General features: G+C 38.8%; 1 protein-coding gene across 6 annotated transcripts in view; it reads left to right on the top strand.

Annotated features, from left to right (window-relative positions):
- INSYN2 (inhibitory synaptic factor 2A) overlaps positions 1 to 21994 on the top strand; it is a 70225-nt gene that overhangs the window by 7603 nt on the left and 40628 nt on the right. For all 6 annotated transcript variants that reach the window (XR_003094761.1, XM_025207557.1, XM_025207553.1 and 3 more), the window contains exon 2: positions 14741 to 15941. Coding sequence is in view for 5 of the 6 variants with exons in the window: in XM_025207557.1 (XP_025063342.1) it covers positions 14746 to 15941 (1196 nt within the window). In the remaining variant the exon portion in view is untranslated. The remainder of the gene's footprint in view (positions 1 to 14740; positions 15942 to 21994) is intronic.

The raw sequence follows: 21994 nt of genomic DNA, 5'->3' as shown, positions 1-21994 counted from the left end.
GCCTCACCTCAGTCCCTGGAAAAATCATGGAGAAGATCCTCAAAGAATCCATTTCTAAGAACTTGGGGGAGAAAAAGGTGATTAGGAAAAGTCAGCATGAATTCACCAAGGACAAGTCATGTCTGACCAACCTGATTGCCTTCTAGGATGAGGTGATCAGCTCTATGGATTCAGGGAGACCAGTGGAACTTGTCCTTGTTGAACCTCATGAGATTTCTTTTGGTCCAACCCTCCAATTTGTCTAGGTGCCTTAACCAGCCATTAAATGCCCTATGTGACCTTGGGACAGTCAATTTGTCTTTGCCCCAGTTCCCCATCTGCAAAAAGGAGTTGATCATACTTCCATTATGCCCTTCTTTATTCTCTTCAGATTATTACTCACCATCAGGGGAAACAGAATGAAGCATGAGCTCCCATCTCAGCTGGAGTTTGAGTACTACTGTAAAATAAATACCTAGATTGAGTGTGCTTTGGTGCAGAATATGACTTTGGACAGCATTTAACACACAGGATGCACATGCTTACTGCCGTGCAAATAAATAATAGGAAAACATTTCCGCAGGGGTGTGCACGGAGTAGATTGTGGCTCTGCCCCAGGCCCGAGCCCCATGCTTTTGCCACTCCACAATCCTAGGGTCTCCGTGGAGATCGGCTGGGACCCGACGTGAGCAGAGTGCATGGACAAGCAGACAGGATGGGGACACACAGGGAGTTTTCTTGAACTGCTGTGCCGTGGGGACAGGGTGAAGGGGGTGGGGTGCTGACCCACCTCACACCAGCTCAACAAAACTCCTTATACTGCCCACAAGGCCAAATAATTGCCTCCCCCTGAGATAGTCTCTTCCCCCTTTCTCTCATTTCCATAGACCCCAATGCTGCAAAAACTTTATCACATACTTAATTTACTGCATTCTGGGTATCTCCACTAATGCAGAGTCTATGCAGAACTTCCCTTATGTACGCTCAGTCCAGGGGGCATCTTTCACCATGCAAACTTCTCGCACACCTTTGGCCTTTAACAGCAACAAGAAAAGTCTACTAGAAGTATGAGCCCAAGCTCTCAACATTTCATAGACATTAGGGCTGGAAGGGACCTTGGAAGATCATCGAGTCCAGCCCCCCGCCCAAAGGGCAGGAAGTCAGCTGGGGTCATAGGATCCCAGCAAGATAAGCATCCAGTTTCATCTTGAAGGTGTTCAATGAAGGCGCTTGAACCACCTCCGGTGGCAGGCTGTTCCAGACCTTGGGGGCTCGGACAGTAAAGAAATTCTTCCTTATGTCCAGCCTGAAACGGTCTTGAAGTAGTTTGTGACCATTCGACCTCGTCATCCCTTGGGGCGCTCTGGTGAACAAACGTTCCCCCAGATGCTGGTGGTCACCCCTGATAAACTTGTAGGTGGCCATCAGATCACCCCTGAGCCTGCGCTTTTTCAGGCTAAAGAGCCCCAGGGCTCTCAGCCTGTCATCGTAGGGTCTGCTTCCCTGACCTCTGATCATGCGCGTGGCTCTTCTCTGGACTCTCTCAAGCTTCTCCACATCCTTTTTGAATTGTGGAGCCCAAAACTGGACACAGTACTCCAGCTGCGGCCTCACTAAGGCCGAGTACAGGGGGAGAATGATGTCCCGGGATTTGCTTGAGAAGCATCTATGGATGCAAGCCAGCGTTTTGGTCGCTTTACTAGCCGCGGCAAAGCGGCTTTGGGTTTACTTTGGGGCAAAGCATCCACACCAGAAGACAGGCGGGTGATCCAGGCTGACCTGGACAGGCTCAGCAAGTGGGCGGACGACAATCTGATGGTGTTCAACGCCGATAAATGCAAGGTTCTCCACCTTGGGAAAAAAAACCCGCAGCATCCTTATAGGCTCGGCAGTGCTATGTTGGCTAGCACTATGGAAGAAAGAGACTTGGGGGTCATCATTGACCACAAGATGAACATGAGCCTGCAATGCGATGCTGCGGCTAGTAAAGCGACCAAAACGCTGGCTTGCATCCATAGATGCTTCTCAAGCAAATCCCGGGACGTCATTCTCCCGCTGTACTTGGCCTTAGTGAGGCCGCAGCTGGAGTACTGTGTCCAGTTTTGGGCTCCACAATTCAAAAAGGATGTGGAGAAGCTTGAGAGAGTCCAGAGAAGAGCCACGCGCATGATCAGAGGTCAGGGAAGCAGACCCTACGATGACAGGCTGAGAGCCCTGGGGCTCTTTAGCCTGGAAAAGCGCAGGCTCAGGGGTGATCTGATGGCCACCTACAAGTTTATCAGGGGAGACCACCAGCATCTGGGGGAACGTTTGTTCACCAGAGCGCCCCAAGGGATGACGAGGTCGAATGGTCACAAACTACTTCAAGATCGTTTCAGGCTGGACATAAGGAAGAATTTCTGTACTGCCCGAGCCCCCAAGGTCTGGAACAGCCTGCCACCGGAGGTGGTTCAAGCGCCTTCATTGAACACCTTCAAGATGAAACTGGATGCTCATCTTGCTGGGATCCTATGACCCCAGCTGACTTCCCGCCCTTTGGGCAGGGGGCTGGACTCGATGATCTTCCGAGGTCCCTTCCAGCCCTAATGTCTATGAAATCTATGAAATCTATGAAAAGGACCTGGGTATCACAGTGGACAATAAGCCAAGTATAAACCAACAGTGTGCAACTGTAGCCAAGAAGGCTAACGGCATCCTGGGCTGCATTGGTAGGTGTGTTGCCAGTAGGTCAAGGGAAGTGATTATCCACACTCTAGTCAGCACTGGTGAGGCTACATCTGGAGTACTGTGTTCAGTTTTGCGGGGCCCCCACTACAGAAAGGATATGGACAAATTGGAGAGTGTCCAGCAGAGGGCAACAAAAATTGTGAGGGGGCCAGGGCACATGACTTATGAAGAGAGGCTGAGGGAACTGGGCTTATTTAGTCTAGAGAAGAGAAGACTGGGGGGAGGGGGGGGGGGGGGGATTTAAATAGCAGCCTTCAACTACCTAAAGGGAGTTCAAAAGAGAATGGAGCTGGATGGTTCTCAGTGGTGGCAGGTGACAAGGAGCAACAGTTTCAAATTATAGCAAAGGAAGTTTAAATTAGATATTAAGAAGAATTTTCTCACTAGGAGGGTAGTAAAACACTGGAACAGGTTACCCACAGAGGTGGTACGATCTCCATCCTTGGAGATTTTCCAGACCCACCTAGACAAAGCCCTAGCTGGGATGATCTAGATGGGGATGGTCCTGCACTAAGCAGGGGGTTGGACTAGATGATCTCCTGAGGTCCCTTCCAACCCTAATTTTCTATGATGTCTATGATCTGGGCCACGGTCCCTGTAACTAACAGACTGAATGAGAAAAACTAACATAAAAAGATGTTTCTTCTTTCATTTGGGGTTTTCTTTTTTGGCGGGGGGTAGGGAAGGGGGTAAGGGGAGATACAGGAGAGGCACAGACAGCCAAATATATATCTGTAGATTTTGTTTCTGCTTGTGATGCGCAAACTTACCCAATTTGCCCCCAGTCTCATTACCAACTGGCCATTCCCCTCCAGACAGCTCACTGTGTCTGAGTGAAGAGGTATTTGCTGAAAAGAATAGTGTGATCTTATGGGTCAGTTCAAAAAATTGTTTTGTGCATAAAGGCCATCTAAGAAAAAAAAGACATTTGTGCAAGCAGCTAACTAATGGACAGACAAGGCAGCAGCATGGACATTGAAACACTTGCATTGAACAGGAGCTATGCACAAATTTCCTGTTAATAGTTCATATATTGTTCCGCTGCTCCACTTTGAATGGGGACCCGAGTTCCCTGCACTTTAAATGGAACCTGTAAAATTTAAGGTACCCCCTCCCCACAAATGCACAACTCAATGGCAAAGATGCATTCTAGACTTTAGTTACATTCCTAGATCCCTACCTAACCGTGCTGTTAAACAACAAACTGTCTGACTAATCTGTGATCCTGATGCCTTGGGCTTCACAGAGGCAATTCTTATTAATGCATATGGGAGTTTTCAGCTAAAATCCTACACATTTAGATAAGTAGAATGTATAACTCAAGCTGACAAAAGGGGGGAAAACGCAAGTTGTCACAGCATTTCATTATTTCTAACACTTTTTGTTCATCCATGCCACATATTCCCATCCTAAGACTCTCCAACTCACTTATTTATATCAAGATCCTGTTGCAAAATGTTGTTCTCATCTACAAAATCTGAAAGCAATTTTTGCTCGGTATCTATTCCCTCTTCAATTTTCTGACTTTTTAAGCCTCCTCTTTTCTTCACCATGCATCTCTCATGCCTAATGCAAGAACTTTCTCCCCTGCAGAGTGTGCCAACTACAACTAATCCTCCTGTATTCTTGTGCCCCATCAGCTGCTTGTCTTATTTCAGATTTGACTTGAGAACATAGCTTCCTCCCTTACCTTTGCCTCTGAATTGTGTTTCCCCCGCCCCAATTAATCACAAAACACGTTTCCCATTTTCAGTGGGCTCTAATGAAGGCTACCCCTACAAAAACATTTCAAAGCTTTAAGAGAAAGATTACCTACTCATTTACTAGAACTGGTTGGCTAGTTCCACACTCAGTATGGCAATGTCTTCCTAACAACTCTAGTATGAAATTCAAGGTGTTATTAGTATTATTTTTTTTTTATCTACGTGGTTTTGGACCTGGTTATCTAAGACTTTCTCTTTACTATTTCAATATCATAAGTGGTAAGATCAAACCATAAGATGATTTCTCTGCTGACAGATCCTACATGTACGATCTTGAAAACATGAAGCGCTCTCGGTACACAGTCCCCAGATCAGTCTTTATGGAGGTCTGTTGGCCTAAAGACCTTGGTGCAGACTAATTTTTTCCAACAAACCTGTGTTCTTGTAGTAGTTTGGATTTATTAGTGAGGTTCAGTATTGATAACTAGTGTGAACAGTCTTAAGTAATTAATAATAATATGAATTTACAAGATTTGCAGGTAAGAAAATGATACCAAACTTTTTTTGTTTTTAAGTTTTATACTTTGAGTTTTTTCTCTTTCATAGCCAGTTACAAATGAAAAAAACATTCCCGTAAACCTGCAAGATAAGACTCTTAATTCATCACAAGAGAAGTAGAGTCATTTTGTTAGCAACAAAAATTTTAATCAGGATATTTGTAATATGAAGATTAGCTAGAACTCTGGCAGGCTGAATACTATGCATATTACCCGTTACATTACAAGAATTCTGACAAACTTAAACTAAGGATTTTGCAGTCAGCTCCACTTCATTATAAGAAAAATAAGCAACGTTCTTATGAATGGAAATGCAATTTTAATATCAAAGTTTTTCTGGTACAATAAATTCCATCAAACACTTGACATTAGGATGACTAAGTAATACAAATTGACATGGAACTTCCTTTGAAACTATATTTGTTTCACTGTTGACAGTTCTGAATTTAGACCTTAAGGATGTACAGGGCTCTTGATTCAAGTGTGTGATTCGCGCTATTATAAAAATATATTAAATGAAAATAATCCTCCCTATTCTAGATAATAATAAAGGAACCTTCTATATAATGATAGAACCTTCTGCATATAATGCAGGATATAGGATGCAATAAAAATATAATTAAAGATTGTGAAGTATGTATAATTGCTAGTTTTCAAATTTACAGAAGGTAGTCAAGTAACAGTAGTGTTAGTCCAAAAGAATCAATATTCTGTTTTAAAGAATACAACATAATTACATCTTACAAAATGTTATATATAGTCTGCTTCACAACAATTCCAACAAAAACAAGCACTCATAAATTATGTTTTGCCTCTTCATCTCTGAAGCTAAGATTAAGAAGGTATGTAAATGACCCTTAAAGTACATTTTAGACATTAAGCAGTGTGGCAAATTTCATCCTTATGAAAATTTAAATGTAAATTGTAAATATCTGGAAAGGTAAGTTCAATGGAAACAAGAGACAATAACTATATACAGTAGCTTTTGCTCATAATGCAGTGTTCACAAGTCTACCAATGAGAAGGGAAAGCAAAAAGAAACCATATCCTCATACATTATTCAAGAAGAAATCTTGCTGTTTTAAATATGAAGAGACCCTTCACATTTTAAAGATGGAGAAGTTGTGTACAAGAGGATCTAGGTCATCTATGGCACATTATATCCAGATTTTGAATACATCAGGCTTAGTGATTTAACTAATAATTGTCACAATAACTTTGAGCTTACTGTAGCTTACAATAAACCATACAGTTAGTTAAAAATAATGCACCCTGTGGATGCATCCAGACAAGCACGCACATGTGGTTTGCGGCTTGTTAAAACTGTTTGAGACACTGCAAACCACATGCAGCGCACATGCAACTGTTAGCTGTGCTGCAAATTTAATACTGGGATCTCCTGGTATCAAAAAAACTGCTGAAAAAATGGTGCATCGCACATTCCAGGAGCATGTGCCAGAGCAAAGTGCGCCTCCACTGTTTTAGGCATTCCCTCACTCCTCCAACATGCCGGGAGCCAGGACGAGCAGGGAAACAAAAGTTTCCCCAAATCAGGGCATTTTGCCCCACAAACCCCGCGTGCAGGGGCATGTGCAGCGGCAAAAAACAGTGGCACAAATCTGTGCCGGTGCTATTTGTGCCATGACAAATGCACACCGTTGCATGGGGGGAATGGCCTTAAGTCTTCAACAAGACAATAACAACTTTAACCATAAGGAATCAGCCTATACTTGTAGTGGCACTCTGTGATCCACAGAAATAGCACACATACATTAAATGGGCAGAAGTGTATGGCTAGATCAGTTTGCAATTTAATTAGGTAAATGTCTTCTCTCTCAAAGAAGTGAAAATAAGAAATTAGTTTAATATGAAAAGTGAATTAAGGAATCTCAACAAACAGAAAAGTAGGCACTAAACTCAAACAGATATCACAACAATCCATAATATCATCCAAATGTACTCTTCTTCAGAATGAGAATAATAGTCTTTCTAACAACAAAAACTTGGAATGAGAGAGGGATCCTCACTGCCATCTTGGATTTATTCTTAGGAAGTAAGTCCATGTGCTTGTTTTCAGTACATGGTTTTCAGTTGTACATACCTGTTCTCCTTTATTTGTGTTTAAATGAAAACTAATGGAGGAGGAGGGAGAATACATTACCATTAATACATTTTGTTTCTAATGTGCATTAAAATTTAGTGCTTCCAATGTGAGGTACTAAATTAATGTTCATTAGGCTGCGATAATGCACAGTAGCACATTTTCACACTTTTTTAGTGATGCTTAATGCATGGTAGACTTTTTTACTGCACATTAGCGTAATGCCAGTTTTTTACATGCCACTTTAATGAGCAGTAAAATAGTATACTGTACATTAAAGTGCACATGTAGATGCACCCACTGAAACCTATCGAAAAACACACTGAAAATTTCACGCTAAAATGTACCTAAGGGAACTATACAGCACTGTATTTCACTAATTGCACCTTAATTTGTCAATAATAATAGAAAACCCTTATCATGTGCCTTTAACCTACTTTTATGAAAACATCTGTAAGTGTATATCTACAACTTATGCAGGAATCTAAGATTATAGGGCTTTTTGTAAATATGTTATCTGTAAAACTTTATTCTGTATATATCTTTGTACATCTTAAAGATAAAAATGATCTTTAAATTAAATGGTTTATTGCTACTTTCACACAACCAATCTGTTTTTTCCCCTCCATTAAGAAATCAATGTTTTATAAAATTCAGTATTTTTTTTGTTACGCTGTAATATCAATATATGTTGCAAAGCCAAGTAACTTCATTGAGCTTTCCAATCGAAGCATAAAGCCCTGGTCTGGCAAAGACAAACACATACCAAAATTTATAGATTCATTTTAATCAGACTCAGCATGCATGGATCTTTGCAGCATTGGGACCTAAATCATACCAGAGGACATTTATACACTTGCTCCAAGAGTTGGGGGGGGGAAGACCCCAAGTGCCACGCTAATTAAAGCGCCCAGAGCATCTCATGTATCAGTGTCCTCACACTTCAAAACATTGGTAGGGGCACTTTAACTAAAGCTTGTCGAACAAGCTTTAGTTAAAGTGCCCCCCAGTGCCATTCTGAAGTGCAGGGACACTAATACACAAGACGCTGGAGCACAGGAATTACCACGCTCCAGCAGACTCGACTGAATCTGCTCTGATGCACTGTAATTACAGTGTGCTGGAGCAGCCTCACTGCTTGCATGTAGGCACCCAAAGAAATTCCTGTCTGGACTTGTAAACGTAGATGGTGACCCGAGTGCTGGGGAATCTGAACTGTAAAATGAAATGAACTGAAGCAGAGAGACATATCCAATTGAATAAGGTATACACAGACATTACAGGAAGGAAAAAAAACAAAACTGGTTCTCTGACTTTCTATGAAGACTGTTTTATTCCTACAAGGATTCCCTTGCTATCACATTTAGATTACATTCAATAAACTATATATTTCCATGTTCAGACATAAATCAAAGTCTTTTGTGCATTAAATCATCTTACATTTATTTATATATATTAAATAAATCAATATTATATTTATATACAATAAAAAGCATGTTCCTGTGATCAGAGACCTGATGAAGAATGTCATGCATTCAAAATCTTGTCTAACTTTATCCCACTACACGGTTGGTCCAATAAAAGATATCACCCTAAGAAATCCTTGTCTCCCCCAGTAATGACTTTCTTCTACAAAACTGCTTATTTAGGTTTCCAGCTGAAGTGAACAGTTCAAACTATTTTTTCATCAGGTTTTGCCCTGAACAGGAGCACATGACTAAACAGACCATAAATCTGTAATCCCTTAGCAAAAAGTCTCACTGTTTCTCATACAAAGACTAACACGCGACTTAAAACTCTTAATATCTTTACTTTGCATCAACTGTTTCCTTGAGCATTCTGTTACTAAAGATATGACTGCAATTCTCTCTAAAACCACAGGTGCTGAATAAGGCTAAGTATTTACAGTTATCTTTTTGGGTTGTAGTAACTCTTCATCATAGATATCTAGAAAATCATTATTTCAAGATACTACTGGAAATAAAATCTCTCTAGATTAAAATCGCTCAGACTAATGCCACTCAGAAAAAGAAAATTATTTTACTACATCATCTGTCTAATCCCCATTCCAAAAAATATAATCAAATTCATGGTTCTATCTGGGTTAAAGGTTATATTAATTCTATTACGTCATTTCCAAATAACCTTATGCTCTGGCATTCCCAGAACATATTGGATATAGTAGTGGCTCAATTAATTTGAAAATTGAGCCAGTATTTTCATTTCAGAGGCATGCTAGCAAAATTCCAGACCTGTCTCTGAATCAGTCATTTCAACACATGCCTTTCAGGGCTAAACTCAAAACTAGGAGGGTTGTTATCTTCATCATCTGTTTTTATTCTAGATGTCAATGCTGGAAAACACTGCCTTCTTTGAGGTAATCAGTCAAGATTTCACAACTTTGTAAATGCAGTGTATTTTATATCTGAGAAGGTTCCCTGGTGATATCGTACAGTAGGCTAAAGAAGTGAAAACCTATGGGAAAAAGGAGTGATTTTGTAACTGTATTCACTTAGATTTATAGTTAGCTTTACTCTTTACCAGATTGCTATGGTGAACTGGCTTCCATAGTTCTACTACTGATTATGTAATAAAGGACAGAAAGAGGTTATAATTAACCTTAAGATAATGGTGGTGATGATGATGATGATGATGATGATCATCATCATCATCATCATCATCATAAATGATGAGTAGTAATAATCATAATAACAATAATGATAACAACAATAAACAAACAAACTAGGTCAGTAAAATCTATTCCAGGGTTCTTTCTGCGTTCCAAACTGTCTGGTTTGTAAATTAGGCAAGAAAGGTTCTTTGGGTAGATGGGATATCTTTTAATAAACCAACTGAGTAGTCTAATACTCAGCTGGTCTAAAAAAAGAAATCATATCTGCCCAAAGAACCTTGCCTGCCTATGTCCTTAGGCCAACACAGCTACAACTAAAAACCCTGCTACATGGTCTGTAAATTGCATCTTACCAAGCTTTTTAACCACTTTACTATCAACATTCTGAAATCCACTCTTTATTTCAACTTTTTATTTTTAGAAGCCATGAACAGATGGTGAACAGAATCACGTAATAAAAAATAGGCAAAAATTCAAGACAAAAAAAAGTTGCAAGTACAGTATACTAGTATTTTCCTCCACAATAAATGTAACAGACTGTTTTAGGATTTTCTTCTCTAAAATAAGATGCCTGGAGATTCATGTTTCTGTTTTCTCTTCCTAAAAACCTGTGTGTGTGTGTGTGTGTGTGTGTGTGTACACGCACATGCGCGCGCACACACACCAGAGACAGCAGGCTGAATACCTACCTTGCCTTCAAAAGATATAGAAGGCAAAAATATGGCCTTTTCAGAGGTTAGAAGGCTTGCCACTGACTACATCATAAAATGGATTTTACCCTGAAATCCCTGAGTTGGGGTTATAAATTAACTCCTTTCACAGGGTTCAGCTTTGCTGACCAAACTTCACATGAATTGTTTTCTCTAATCTTGGTTCTTTTTAGTGTTTCCTTTGTCCCAGTTCCCCATTCCCATTGCGGAGAGTGCTATTAGTATATTTTTATGTGCAGGGTAGAGTTTGCACCTTTCACAATGAATCAACAACATTTCAGCAGATTTAGACAAAGTGCTACGCTCTTTACAATGGTGCGTCAACAGAAGAGCTCTGCCACCCCATTTACAATTTAATTTATTTTTATTTTGAGAGTGAAAACTACTATATTGGCGCTAGAATCTTTTTCTCTCTAAGTGCCTTACTCAGCTCCTTCCAGGCTGACACAGAAAACTTTACTTTGATACTCCCTTGCCCATATCCTTCTGAAAACTATGGTTATAAATAGAGAATTAATTAGACAGATTATGCTCTGGTTTCTATTCGTCCTCACTGCAGGTACGTGTTAACAAATTATTAGATTTAGAGTTTAACACAACTCATTAGAACGTAATATAGTGTGAGATTTTAAAAGCAGCTAGTTAAATTAGGAACACAGGATGTGTTGACCTAACACAGGACTTGAATTTCTACAAGAGTGGGGGGGTTTCGGTTTCTTTTGTTTTTTAAAAAAAAGAAAACCAACAAGGCCTAAATCAATAAAGTTACATCTGAAAATCTTAAGAGCTATGCAAAGAAAAGTTTCTGAATTTAGCAGTTAATTTTCTGACGCTCTGTTGAAGCATTCAGGTTAGCTGGTACTTGATGTCAGATTTTGTCCCTTGTAAATGACACAATTTAAAAGGACAGAAATAAAACAGCATTCGAACATGTTCATAGACTAGCTATTGAAAAAAGACTTTAAAAGATAAGAGAAGTAGTGATCCAACTCATACAAGCAAGACATTTTTAAATAATGAAAATGCCCAGAAAACTAAGGGTACCTGTACACGAGCACAGAGGCTCCTCCGATGCACTGTAAAGAAATGTGTATCGAAGCAGACTCGGAGCAGGACAATTACCATGCTCCAGCAGCCTCTCACATCTTGTGCATCAGTGTCCCCACACTTTAAAATGGCAGCAGGGACACTTGAACTAAAGCTCATTGAATGAGCTTTAAATTCAAGCACCCCCACCACCATTTTGAAGCGCAGGGACTCTGATACACCAGATGCTGTGTCGCTTTAATTAGAGCAGCTCTCAGAGCCATTCTAATTAAAGCACCCCCCACCCCCCCAACTCCTGCAGCACGTATAAATGTGCCCTTAAGTTATAAGCAGGTCAGCAGGCTACAAATGAGCAAACAAAGCTTACAGAGGACAAAAAGAACACTACAAAGTGACAGTGATATGCTCAGTTTTTTGCTTAAAAGTGTCTTCTGTTGCTTTGGCATTACAAAAGCATTAATCAGCGTGTTGTGCATTATATAATGTTTCTGTGTCAGTGTGACAGACCTGTTGCTCTCAAGAAAACCTGCATTGCTTAAGTATGCTCACAGAAGCCAGTTATACTGAAGAAAAGCAAGGCTTGTACCCGTTTAAAGGTATGGAAGCTCGATTTTCAACTGAGCATTCCTCAAATGACTTAAATAAGACATCTTGAAAATTTAAAAACAGTAGTAACAATTCACACAGAGCTGTCATGAGAACAAAAGATTTTGGGGCACTCAAGTCTTGGACATTTCTTCCTAATGGGAGAAAACGCATAAAATAGAGTTTTCAAATATCTCAGTAGAAAAATCCTGCAGTCATCCTGCATTACACTGTGAACCCTAACAAGAATAATGTCAGAACTGGAACAGGAGACCTCCAAAGAATACCTGGATTAAGTGGTTCTGGAAATGTCATACTTTCAATGTTGGTAAGAGGTTTGTGCAGTAGAAGATGATCATACTGCTAAAGATTACATCTTTTCAAATGAGATATAAAAATAAAATCTTAGCAATGTACGTTTAAAATATACAATCTATTCTAAATTTGCAAAGATAAACCTGGTGTTCCTTGCTGTGTACTCTATACAGCATCTATTTGCATCTTTCATCCTTGAAGAGGTGCTTACACTTCAGCAACAGATGAAGTCAGTTCCTGAACTATAACAGCTTTCCCAGTGTTTTGGGATCCTCTGGATCAAAGGCTCTAGTCCAAATGGCCTTTTTAAGGTTGGGTTCTGTCTTGCATTTAAAACAAAACCTTAATTTAGGCACCTTCTTCACAAACAAAGCAAAAATCACAAATGGCATAAACATCATAATGATGAATATTTACTAAAGCTAAGGTCATAATTAAAATGTGTTAATCTCTGAGATAAATAGCTAGTGTTACATGTAAAGAGAGAGAGAGAGAGAGAGAGAGAGAGAGAGAGAGAGAGAGAAAAGAGTCCCGTTCATATATAAATGCTAAAACAATGGCAAGGGGAGAAAAGGATTAGTCATATAAACAGCTTTTCATTTAAACCACTATATTTCCCAGTAAAAAGCTTCCTGCTAAATGTAGACAAAATTGTTGCTGTTTACGAACCTGAGGAAACACTTAATTTCAATTATAAAAACAATTAACAACTTCTTATTTAAGTTAGGGAAGGGGGATACCATAAATATAGGATGCAGATCCTTTGCAGCTTAATGACTTCAAATGACTGTCAGTTTTCATCAGGACAGAGTTCGATCCAAACGGTTTTTCTTACTTAAAGTAAACTTTCCCCATGTACGTAAAAGTAACAAAATCAACTAAGGTGTTATCCTAGTAGTATACTCCAAGTGGAATAATTGACCACCTGTATCATCTTAGTTACTACTATTGTAAGATGAATAAAGTACAAAATGAATAAAGTACAAGATGAATACTGAATGTTCAACATAAAGCATCATATGTTTTCCCTTTAATTGCTGCAGCATTCCTCTTTTTTATTCGCTAGATATTTCAACCAGTTTTACTGTAAAAAAAAAGTTATGACAGATCATATTTTTTTCAAAATTAATAAATAATGGCTCACTGTTCTTCTTAAGTTCTGAAGAATCCATTGATGTAACAGCAGTAAAAAACTGCTTTCTACCAAAGCCATTGCTTTCAGGGAAGTACCAGTGATTTAAAATCTGTGTGTCTTCTGAAGCAGAGCAACACGCTCCAAATATTTAATCTCTGTCAGTATGATCTATCATATAAACACAACCTATTAAGCCTTATTTCCACTACACAATTAGTAGTCCTTTCAAACATTCCGATATTAAATTCCTGTATATCGTTGCACTACAAGACCTGATTTTATAGCAAGAGGTTTCAAAGACAACTGTCCTCTACAAACTAATAAAAAATGAATTATGCATAATCAAAAATCCAAAATGAGCAGCAAATATAACAATAGCAAGACTATACAGCATTCTTAGAACCTTAAAATTCCATATGTTTTGCAAAAAGGATGCAGTATTATTCACTGGCAGTCACCCTGCAGAGTAGGAATTCTCCTGTCCAGCAGAGGTGTAGGTTGTAGCCATGTTGGTCTAAGGACATAGGCAGACAAGGTTCTTTGGGTGAATCTGATATCTTTTATTAGACCAACTTAAATAGTTGGAAAACAATTATTAAGCAAGCTTTCGGGTTCAAAAACCCTTCGTCAGGCTGCCTGATAGTCCAGCAGATAGTTTCTCAAACATAAATAAATGAAGTGATGTTCATAATAAAAATTAGAGAGGTATGCACATTGTTCCCAAAAGCAGCAAAGGAGGTAAAGCCATTTCGTATGAAACACTTCACAAGTGCAGGTCAGTGAATACAACCAGGGTGCCGCGGCATGCTGGCACGTGTTGAGATCTTTTCAAAGGTGCTGTGGGGCCCAAACAATGTTAACACTGTTAGGTAAACCCAGAGATTTCAAATAGGAATTTATCATGTTAAAAACATGGGACCTGTTTTGGTCTTCCTGAGTTCTTTGCAACAGGAGAACTGCTCTCTTATTTTTCTGTAGTTCAAAAAATGAGTGAAAATTAAGAGCTGGCTGACTAAAAAATGTTAATATAACTATCTTTGACCTGTGTCTTGAGCCCGTTCAGGGGTTCCTTGAATCTAAAAAGTTAAGAACCACTGGTGCAGGTTTTCCTACAGAGCCTGGTTTTTGATAAACATGAAAGGGGACTATTGAAAAATGCTCACAATATTTTTCTATAAGTTTGTGATATTTTAATTAAACAAGCCTTTCTGTTATAATAAAAGACTTCTTACGCTGTTTTTAAATACAGGCATCATGGTGAGTAAGGAATCCAGCAAATGCTTACTCACGGCCTCTGAAAGTGAAGTTGAACCAGCAGCTTCACTTGCCTTGGAGATGAAATATGCATTGGATCCCAACCGACAGATTAAGAAAAGAAACAAAGCCCTGCAGGTGAGATTTAAAGATATCTGTGAGGCCCAGAATGAACAAAGGGACAAGCAACTATCTACAATACAACATACAGACAAAAGAGAAACAAAGCCCATCTCATATAAAACAGCTTATCGTAAATATATGACAGTGCCTGCACGAAGGTCAATACCTAATGTTACTAAGAGCACAGGAGTTCAGACTTCACCAGATCTTAAAAAGTGTTACCAGACATTCCCTCTGGACCGCAAAAAAGGGAATATTATTAAAAGCATCTCAGCTGTTGACACCTTTAAGAGTCAAAACAATGGATTTCTAATAGATATTAAGGATAAAGACAGTAAAAACTCAGGGGAGGCTGCTCAATGTAGCAAGAAGGTCAGTGGCCTAATGACCGCAGAATTTATTTCCCATACTAATGAACGCATGAATGCAATAGATCAGCCTTCTAGTGACAACTGTTCAGAGGCATGTAAAAGCACTGATTTGCACAGCTGTACTAAAGAACCTTCTTCTCTTCAAAACTCAGCAGACTCTACTTCAGAAGAACCTGATTACCAGCTGCATGATAAAACAAAACATGATACAGGGCCACTGGGTAATGAGGAATCTATTCAATCAGCACATGGAAAAGTGTTTAAGACGGAAGTAGCTACCATTTATTTACCTGCGTCCAGTTCACATGCCATACGGCCTGACTTGCAAAACTCTGCAGCAGAGACTGAATGGTTATTGTGCCCAACAACAGATGAGGAAAAAAAGAGAACTGTGCATCTTAATGGTTTGCAGTCCCAATCAGTAAATGCTCAGGCCTGCTTATCACAGGCACAGTGCCAATCACCCGAATGTAATGAACAGACCCTTCAGATAAATGTTTCACCTCTGAAAGAAAGTCAGCCTTGTCAGACAGCAGTTGCTGTGAGTGAAGGATGCCAACAAATTGTGCCTCACACAGAAGTGGTAGACTTGAAAGCACAGCTTCAGATGATGGAGAATTTGATCAGTTCAAGCCAGGAAACCATAAAAGTGTTGTTGGGTGTTATTCAGGAGTTAGAAAAAGGAGAAGCTCACAGAGAAGGGTAAGTATAAGCCAAACTATTTGTAAAGCTTTCTTAATATATACTGCTTTTTAATGTGTTATGTTAATCTACTAAAAACATAAATCTTAAATAGATTCTGCTATAGTATCAATGCCAGAAAAATCTGCTTCATAATTTTCATGTACAACAGTTTTCCTCTTTTATAAGCCAGTCCTAGAGATGCCTACTATTGACACTAGCAAGCCTACATTTATCTACGTTCACATCTTTAGAATATAATAATAATAACCTTAGTACTTATTTGTTTTGGTTTGGTTAAATAACTAACTCATCGATCTTGTCCTACGTGGTTTTCTATAGGAATTGAATTGATAACTACAATGAATTAGTACCTATAATGACACAGAAGCTACTTCTCTTTTACTAGCATAATACCTTTTAGAATATGCAATATTCTTCAATAATCTTTTTCTAGCAATAATTTCTTAACACTGATTGTGCATATGCCCTTAAAATTTAAAACAATTTCTAATTCTATAAACAGACTAAAAAAGTTAATTTAAGTATATAATTGCATAACTGTGTAAGCATTTTGTTTTGTCCATCCCAATTATGAGATTAACTGATTTGTACTTCTTTAAATACTCAATATACACGAAATATTTGAATAGCGAGTTTTTAGAAATACTGATATTGTCCAAAACATGCAAAATTTTCATCATAGCCAAGAAAAAAAAAATTACGTCTTCTCTCCTTAACAATGGTCTATGTTCTTAGACCAACATAGCTATAACCAACACTCTCCTTAACAATAGCATTTTGCATCTTCTCCGTAAGTGGTGCAAGTAATTGTTATTTAACCAGCTAACAACCATCAAACTGTATTCAAATCTCCACACCAAAATAGTACTTTTCATAATTAGAGTACAACTCTTTAGTCCTAAAATCTCTAAATATAATGCTTACAAATATATCATTTTTTTGTACCTACTCAGTGCCATATAATGCCAAGATATAATAATGGGTTTCCTATTCTGCAACTTTTAGCATGGACAGATTTCTCTCCAATCCCTACCCCACGTTATCACACCAACATGAAATACAGATAATTTCAATTACACTGTTACAAATGCTCTATTGAATATGCTTTTCTCTGAATTCATCTACCAATATGTATTCTCTCACCACTGCTGTAGATACAAAAGAGAATCCTTCCTCCACTGATTACATTTCTTATCTTTAAATGCTTCACAAACCTCTTTAGGTTAGAGTAATGGTAGATGTTACTTGAAACAAGAATAGGTAAAATATTGGGAGACAAAAGTGAAATTCTACATAGCTTATTTTTAAAGGAGAGTAAGCTTGTACTGCTAGAAACAGTAAAACAATTTAACTGGGCACTGAACACAGAGCATAAAAGTGATTCATTAAGGTTGGAAGCTGGAAAGTAAGATGGCCCTCATGAAAGCTCCAGGCAAGATCCCAACATGCCTCTGCCTGCTTGACGGGGTTAAGGAAATAATTTAGAGCCAAGTACGCTAGACTTGGACGCACCTCTTAAGTTTCCCTCCACACTATGGAAAGTTTCACCTTGTCCGTCTCTGCCTTTCAGTCCCTTTGTAACACCTGAACAATTTAAAGAGGTCAAAATACACAAAGGGCTATGACCCTGTTTGGAAAAGTGTCCACTATTGATTGTATTCTACAACTCTGACTAAAAGAGCAGCTTTTCTTTAAAAAGTATGCGTATAACATGAAAACAAACTCAACCTTTATTCCACGAAGCAGAAAAATCTTTTGAATAAGTAGACTGCCAAACCCTTTTATTGTCGTAAGAATTCTTCCCTTAACTTTATTGCTACAGTAACTTTTTTTCTAGTGACCAAAAATGAATGCAGTTATTCATTCTGCCCCTCAGTCCTTTTTATAATTCTAGAATATTGACTTAGTGCCTTGTTAGGAACTGTTTATCATTTGGTTGCATCAAAACGGGTGGCTAGGGTCTGGAACCAGCTTCCAAGTGAGGTGGTACAGGCTCCCACCCTGGGGGTTTTTAAGAGGAGGTTAGATGACCATCTTGCTGGGGTCGTTTGCCCCCAGTACTCTTTCCTGCCATGGCAGGGGGTCAGACTAGATGATCTGTCCAGGTCCCTTCCGACCCTAGAAACTATGAAACAAAACAAAAGAAATATTACTTTTACTGCTGTGTAGATCACAGCAGACAACCATTTCCTCTACCTGAACAACAGTACTCAGTATTTATAGCTTTTACCGACTTTTCAATTAATATGTGATGTATACAGCTTTTTATAACCAACAAGGTTTACAAAAAACTTAACACAGTACAAGCAATATTGTGGGGATTTGGGTTGTTTTTGGGGGGGAAGGGAGGGGCGAGAAGGTGGACACCAGTTTAACTTTGTAATCAGCTTTTCCTCCATTCAAGAAAGTCACAGCTCTTAAGTAGTACCATGGGATTAATACTCACTGTATTTTCATTAATATGTTGTAGGTCTTGAACTGCTATCCTATATAACTCATTGCTAAAAGTATTGAAGCCAACAACTACTATATATCAGTTCCTCTAGTGCTAATAGCATCAAAATCATCCATGTATAGGTTTTAAAACGTCAGTTCTACATTTTCTTTGTTCATATAGCAACACCATGCAGTATTCAACTCCACTGAAAATATATTCTCAACAAATGCTAAAAGAGAGCAGCTATAATACTTGACAGCAAGTAGAGGCTCTAGTTTGCTCCTTCAAGTCTACAAGCAGAAATCATGCACCACACCGAGCTCTTTCCCCTTTCCGAATTCTGATATTTATGAGAATAAAATACAATGTTTCTTTTGCCACTGGTTTAGGTTCAAATCCATATATGTTTTTCACATAATGTTAAAATTGACAAAACGTGACCAAACTGACTGTCAGAGGCTTTTAAAAAACAAAGGGCTTTTTAACACATGAAAATGGCCTGAAAACTCTGGACTTTTCAAGGGAAAAAGCCAAAATTGGCTACATCTAGCCTGTGGTCCAACTTCAAAGATGGATTTATATAAAAAATCTGCAGGGAGTTTATGTCATTATAGGGAGCCACTAAGTAGTTTTAATTTTTTAATCAAGGGACAGATGTTTAAAGAATTCACCATATGATCACTATATATATTATATGAATGAGGATCTTAACCTCTCTGTAGCATTTGGAACCTTAACAAAAGTTACCAGAAAAAAATATATATGAATTTGGCGGGAGGGAGTGAACATTCATTATATACATTATGCGTATTCTTACTATGCTTAGTAGCAACACCGGCAAGTACCATATGCTGTTTTTGGAAGGTTGCCGTTTAAGTCAGAAGCAGTATAACTATGTCTGCATGGTGCTTTAGGCTCAGTGATAATGTTCATTAGCCTACCCCATGCTAATTATCTCACCCACAGCTCCTGTGGACATGGCTAACCCCATTTCCAGTTTAGAAGCTAACCCATGTAGAGCACCATATGAACAGCAAGTTTATCATGTAAACATTCTAATTTAATGTATGGGGAAAAAATGGCAATTAGAGAGAAGGATACACTACATCTTAGAGTTAGATCTCCAATTTATATTACAGCTGAATACCACAAGAGCTTTTTCAAGTGGAGAGGCATACGGTTCAGATTTAAAATGTAACGAGAACACATAACAACTCCCTGCTAACAAACAATATTGGGTGTTTGGTGCATCTCCCAGTGAGCTGTTTGACTCATGTAATCAAGGCTGCATTTAAATACAGTGGATATGCACCAAGTCCAAATTCTTCTTTTGCAGATGTGCAGACCCACTAATTCCAGTGGGATTGCTCACATGCTAGTGAAAGCAGAACTTGATCTGCTATTCTAACACTTGGCTAATTCAAACACTGCACGTTAACTATGTTGAACAGGCAAGACTGGAGCCTTACACGGGTTATAAAATATTTTAATTCATCTGTTAAATCTGTATAAAAACAAATGCCTACATTCTACAGTCAACCCAATCTTTGAAAAGTTAAGAACCAGTTCAAGGACAATTTATGTTTGTACCCAAGTGCATAATAAAGAATGAACTTTATAATATCTTGAGGAAAATTCTTGAAGGATCTGAAGTAGCTCCTAGGCTTAAACTTTGGCAGTTAGCACCTCATAGACTGGAAGAAAATTTAAGGTTTGTATTTGCTTGAAGTGAATGGAATTTAAAATTAAAATAAAGAGGGACAATTCACATTTGTTTTGCTGGAATTCTCATGCCTGGCTAGGAAGCAGTGAAGGGGAGGGGGAAGTGTCTAGGAAACAGAGGGAGAAAAAGGAGAATGCCATCCAGGTTTAACAGCTACTTATAGTACTAGCCTCTAATTGCAGAAACTTTTCCCTATTCTCACTAATAGCCCACCACTGGGAGGTTACCCCTAATCCCTGGTTTGCTTCTCCAACCTAGGGACTCTGGGGAAGTCACAAAACCCCTACAAAAGCTGAGTGACACTTAAAAAAGTAACAGCTTTTTTTTTGTGTGTCTTCTTTCAGACATAACAGAAAAAATAAAGCTCAAACTGTCCAAAAAGACATGGTTCCTTTAGAAGTGGGATATCAACAGTGACTGGCTCCTATTTTGGAAAGATTCTGGCTGCCACCTGTTCTTCCAGTTGCAGACATGGCAAAAAAGAAGGAACAAAGTTTAATAACATCAGTCTGGGGGAGACCTAGAAGGATAGGTAGGAACACAAATGGGGGAGGTGGGCAGGGGGGTGAGGACACGGACAGAGGTGTGGTAGAGAAACATCAGCCAGATACATCTTCAAAATCCCTGTTTGTAATGTAAGGTACCTATTAAATGTATCCAATAATATATTATGCATTAGACACTGAACATAAGCAAGTCTTGGATCTTGTGATGATAATCTTTGGAAGACAGGGCTATTGTTGAATTTTGCTTTTTGCTGTGCAGTCTTTTACCTCTCCACCAATGCTGTGAAGAGAACAAACCAATGCTGGCAGAATTACTCTCTCAGACTCATCTGTCTCTTCACTTTCACATCTCTTCACATCCAACCTAACACTGCCGTATTGTAGCAGTTGCATGTATAGATTATTTCTTACAAGAGATGTGCCAAAAATGGTTGTATCTTCATGATCAAGGAAGGAATAATTTGGCACAAATTAGTGCTTTTTAAGTTTTACACATAGTAAACCAAAAAATTGCCACTTCCTTGACTCATCCTCTTCCTTCCCATCATTAGCTTTAAGACATCTGTCTGTGATGACACAGCTATACTATTAGATGCAAGTGGCAGAAACAGCTATTTTAATTTTCAAGTTGTCACAGAAAACAGCATCTTTTCTTTACTCCTCTCACCCTCCATGCAAAAACCTTTTTCTTCCCAATCTCTTATGATTCGGATTCTAAATATTAATAGTCAGTTCCTGAACTGTCAGACTGCTTTTCCCACTTCCAGAAAGTGTATTTATTGGTGTAACTCTTTGTGCTTGCTTATGGGAGTCATGTTACAGCTAATACTTTTGTGACTATGGAAAGAGTATAAGGAAAAAAGGTCCATTTGTTCTCTCCTCTTTTTCTGTGCTACCCATTTTCTTCAATTTAGATTTATGTAGTGTCACTGATCCGCATTTTGCCCACCCCTGATGTAGACATTTTAAGTCCATGCAACTATCTCCTGGTAGGTGCTAGGTTACAGCACAGTCTCTGATCTCCTCTTCCCTCACCACCAAATCTAGAATAAATTAGTAAACATAACAAAGCATATGGTGGTTGGGAACTCTGATCTCCCATGGATCCATCACATCCAAAGTTTAAACCCAGATTCAACTCCTAGTTCTGATCTGTATCACCAAAATCTGGCTGTAGAGACCTGTAGAGAAAGCAGGATCAAGAAGGTAACTGCACTGAGAATAGCAACCCACATATTTCTCATCTGACTTCAAATATAGGCAACAAACTATCCACGTGTAAGCAATGGTGGGCATGTCTATACTTGCTACTGGCTGCTATGGCATCATTATTACTTCACTGCCTTTTAGTACTTCCAAAAGTACCTTTAGGAAGTACGAGATG

Source organism: Alligator sinensis, unplaced genomic scaffold, assembly GCF_000455745.1.
Source record: "Alligator sinensis unplaced genomic scaffold, ASM45574v1 scaffold193_1, whole genome shotgun sequence".
In the NCBI taxonomy this organism is placed as follows: domain Eukaryota; kingdom Metazoa; phylum Chordata; order Crocodylia; family Alligatoridae; genus Alligator; species Alligator sinensis.
The sequence above is the reverse complement of the archived record's forward strand: the minus strand, read 5'-3'. Positions and strand labels throughout refer to the sequence as shown.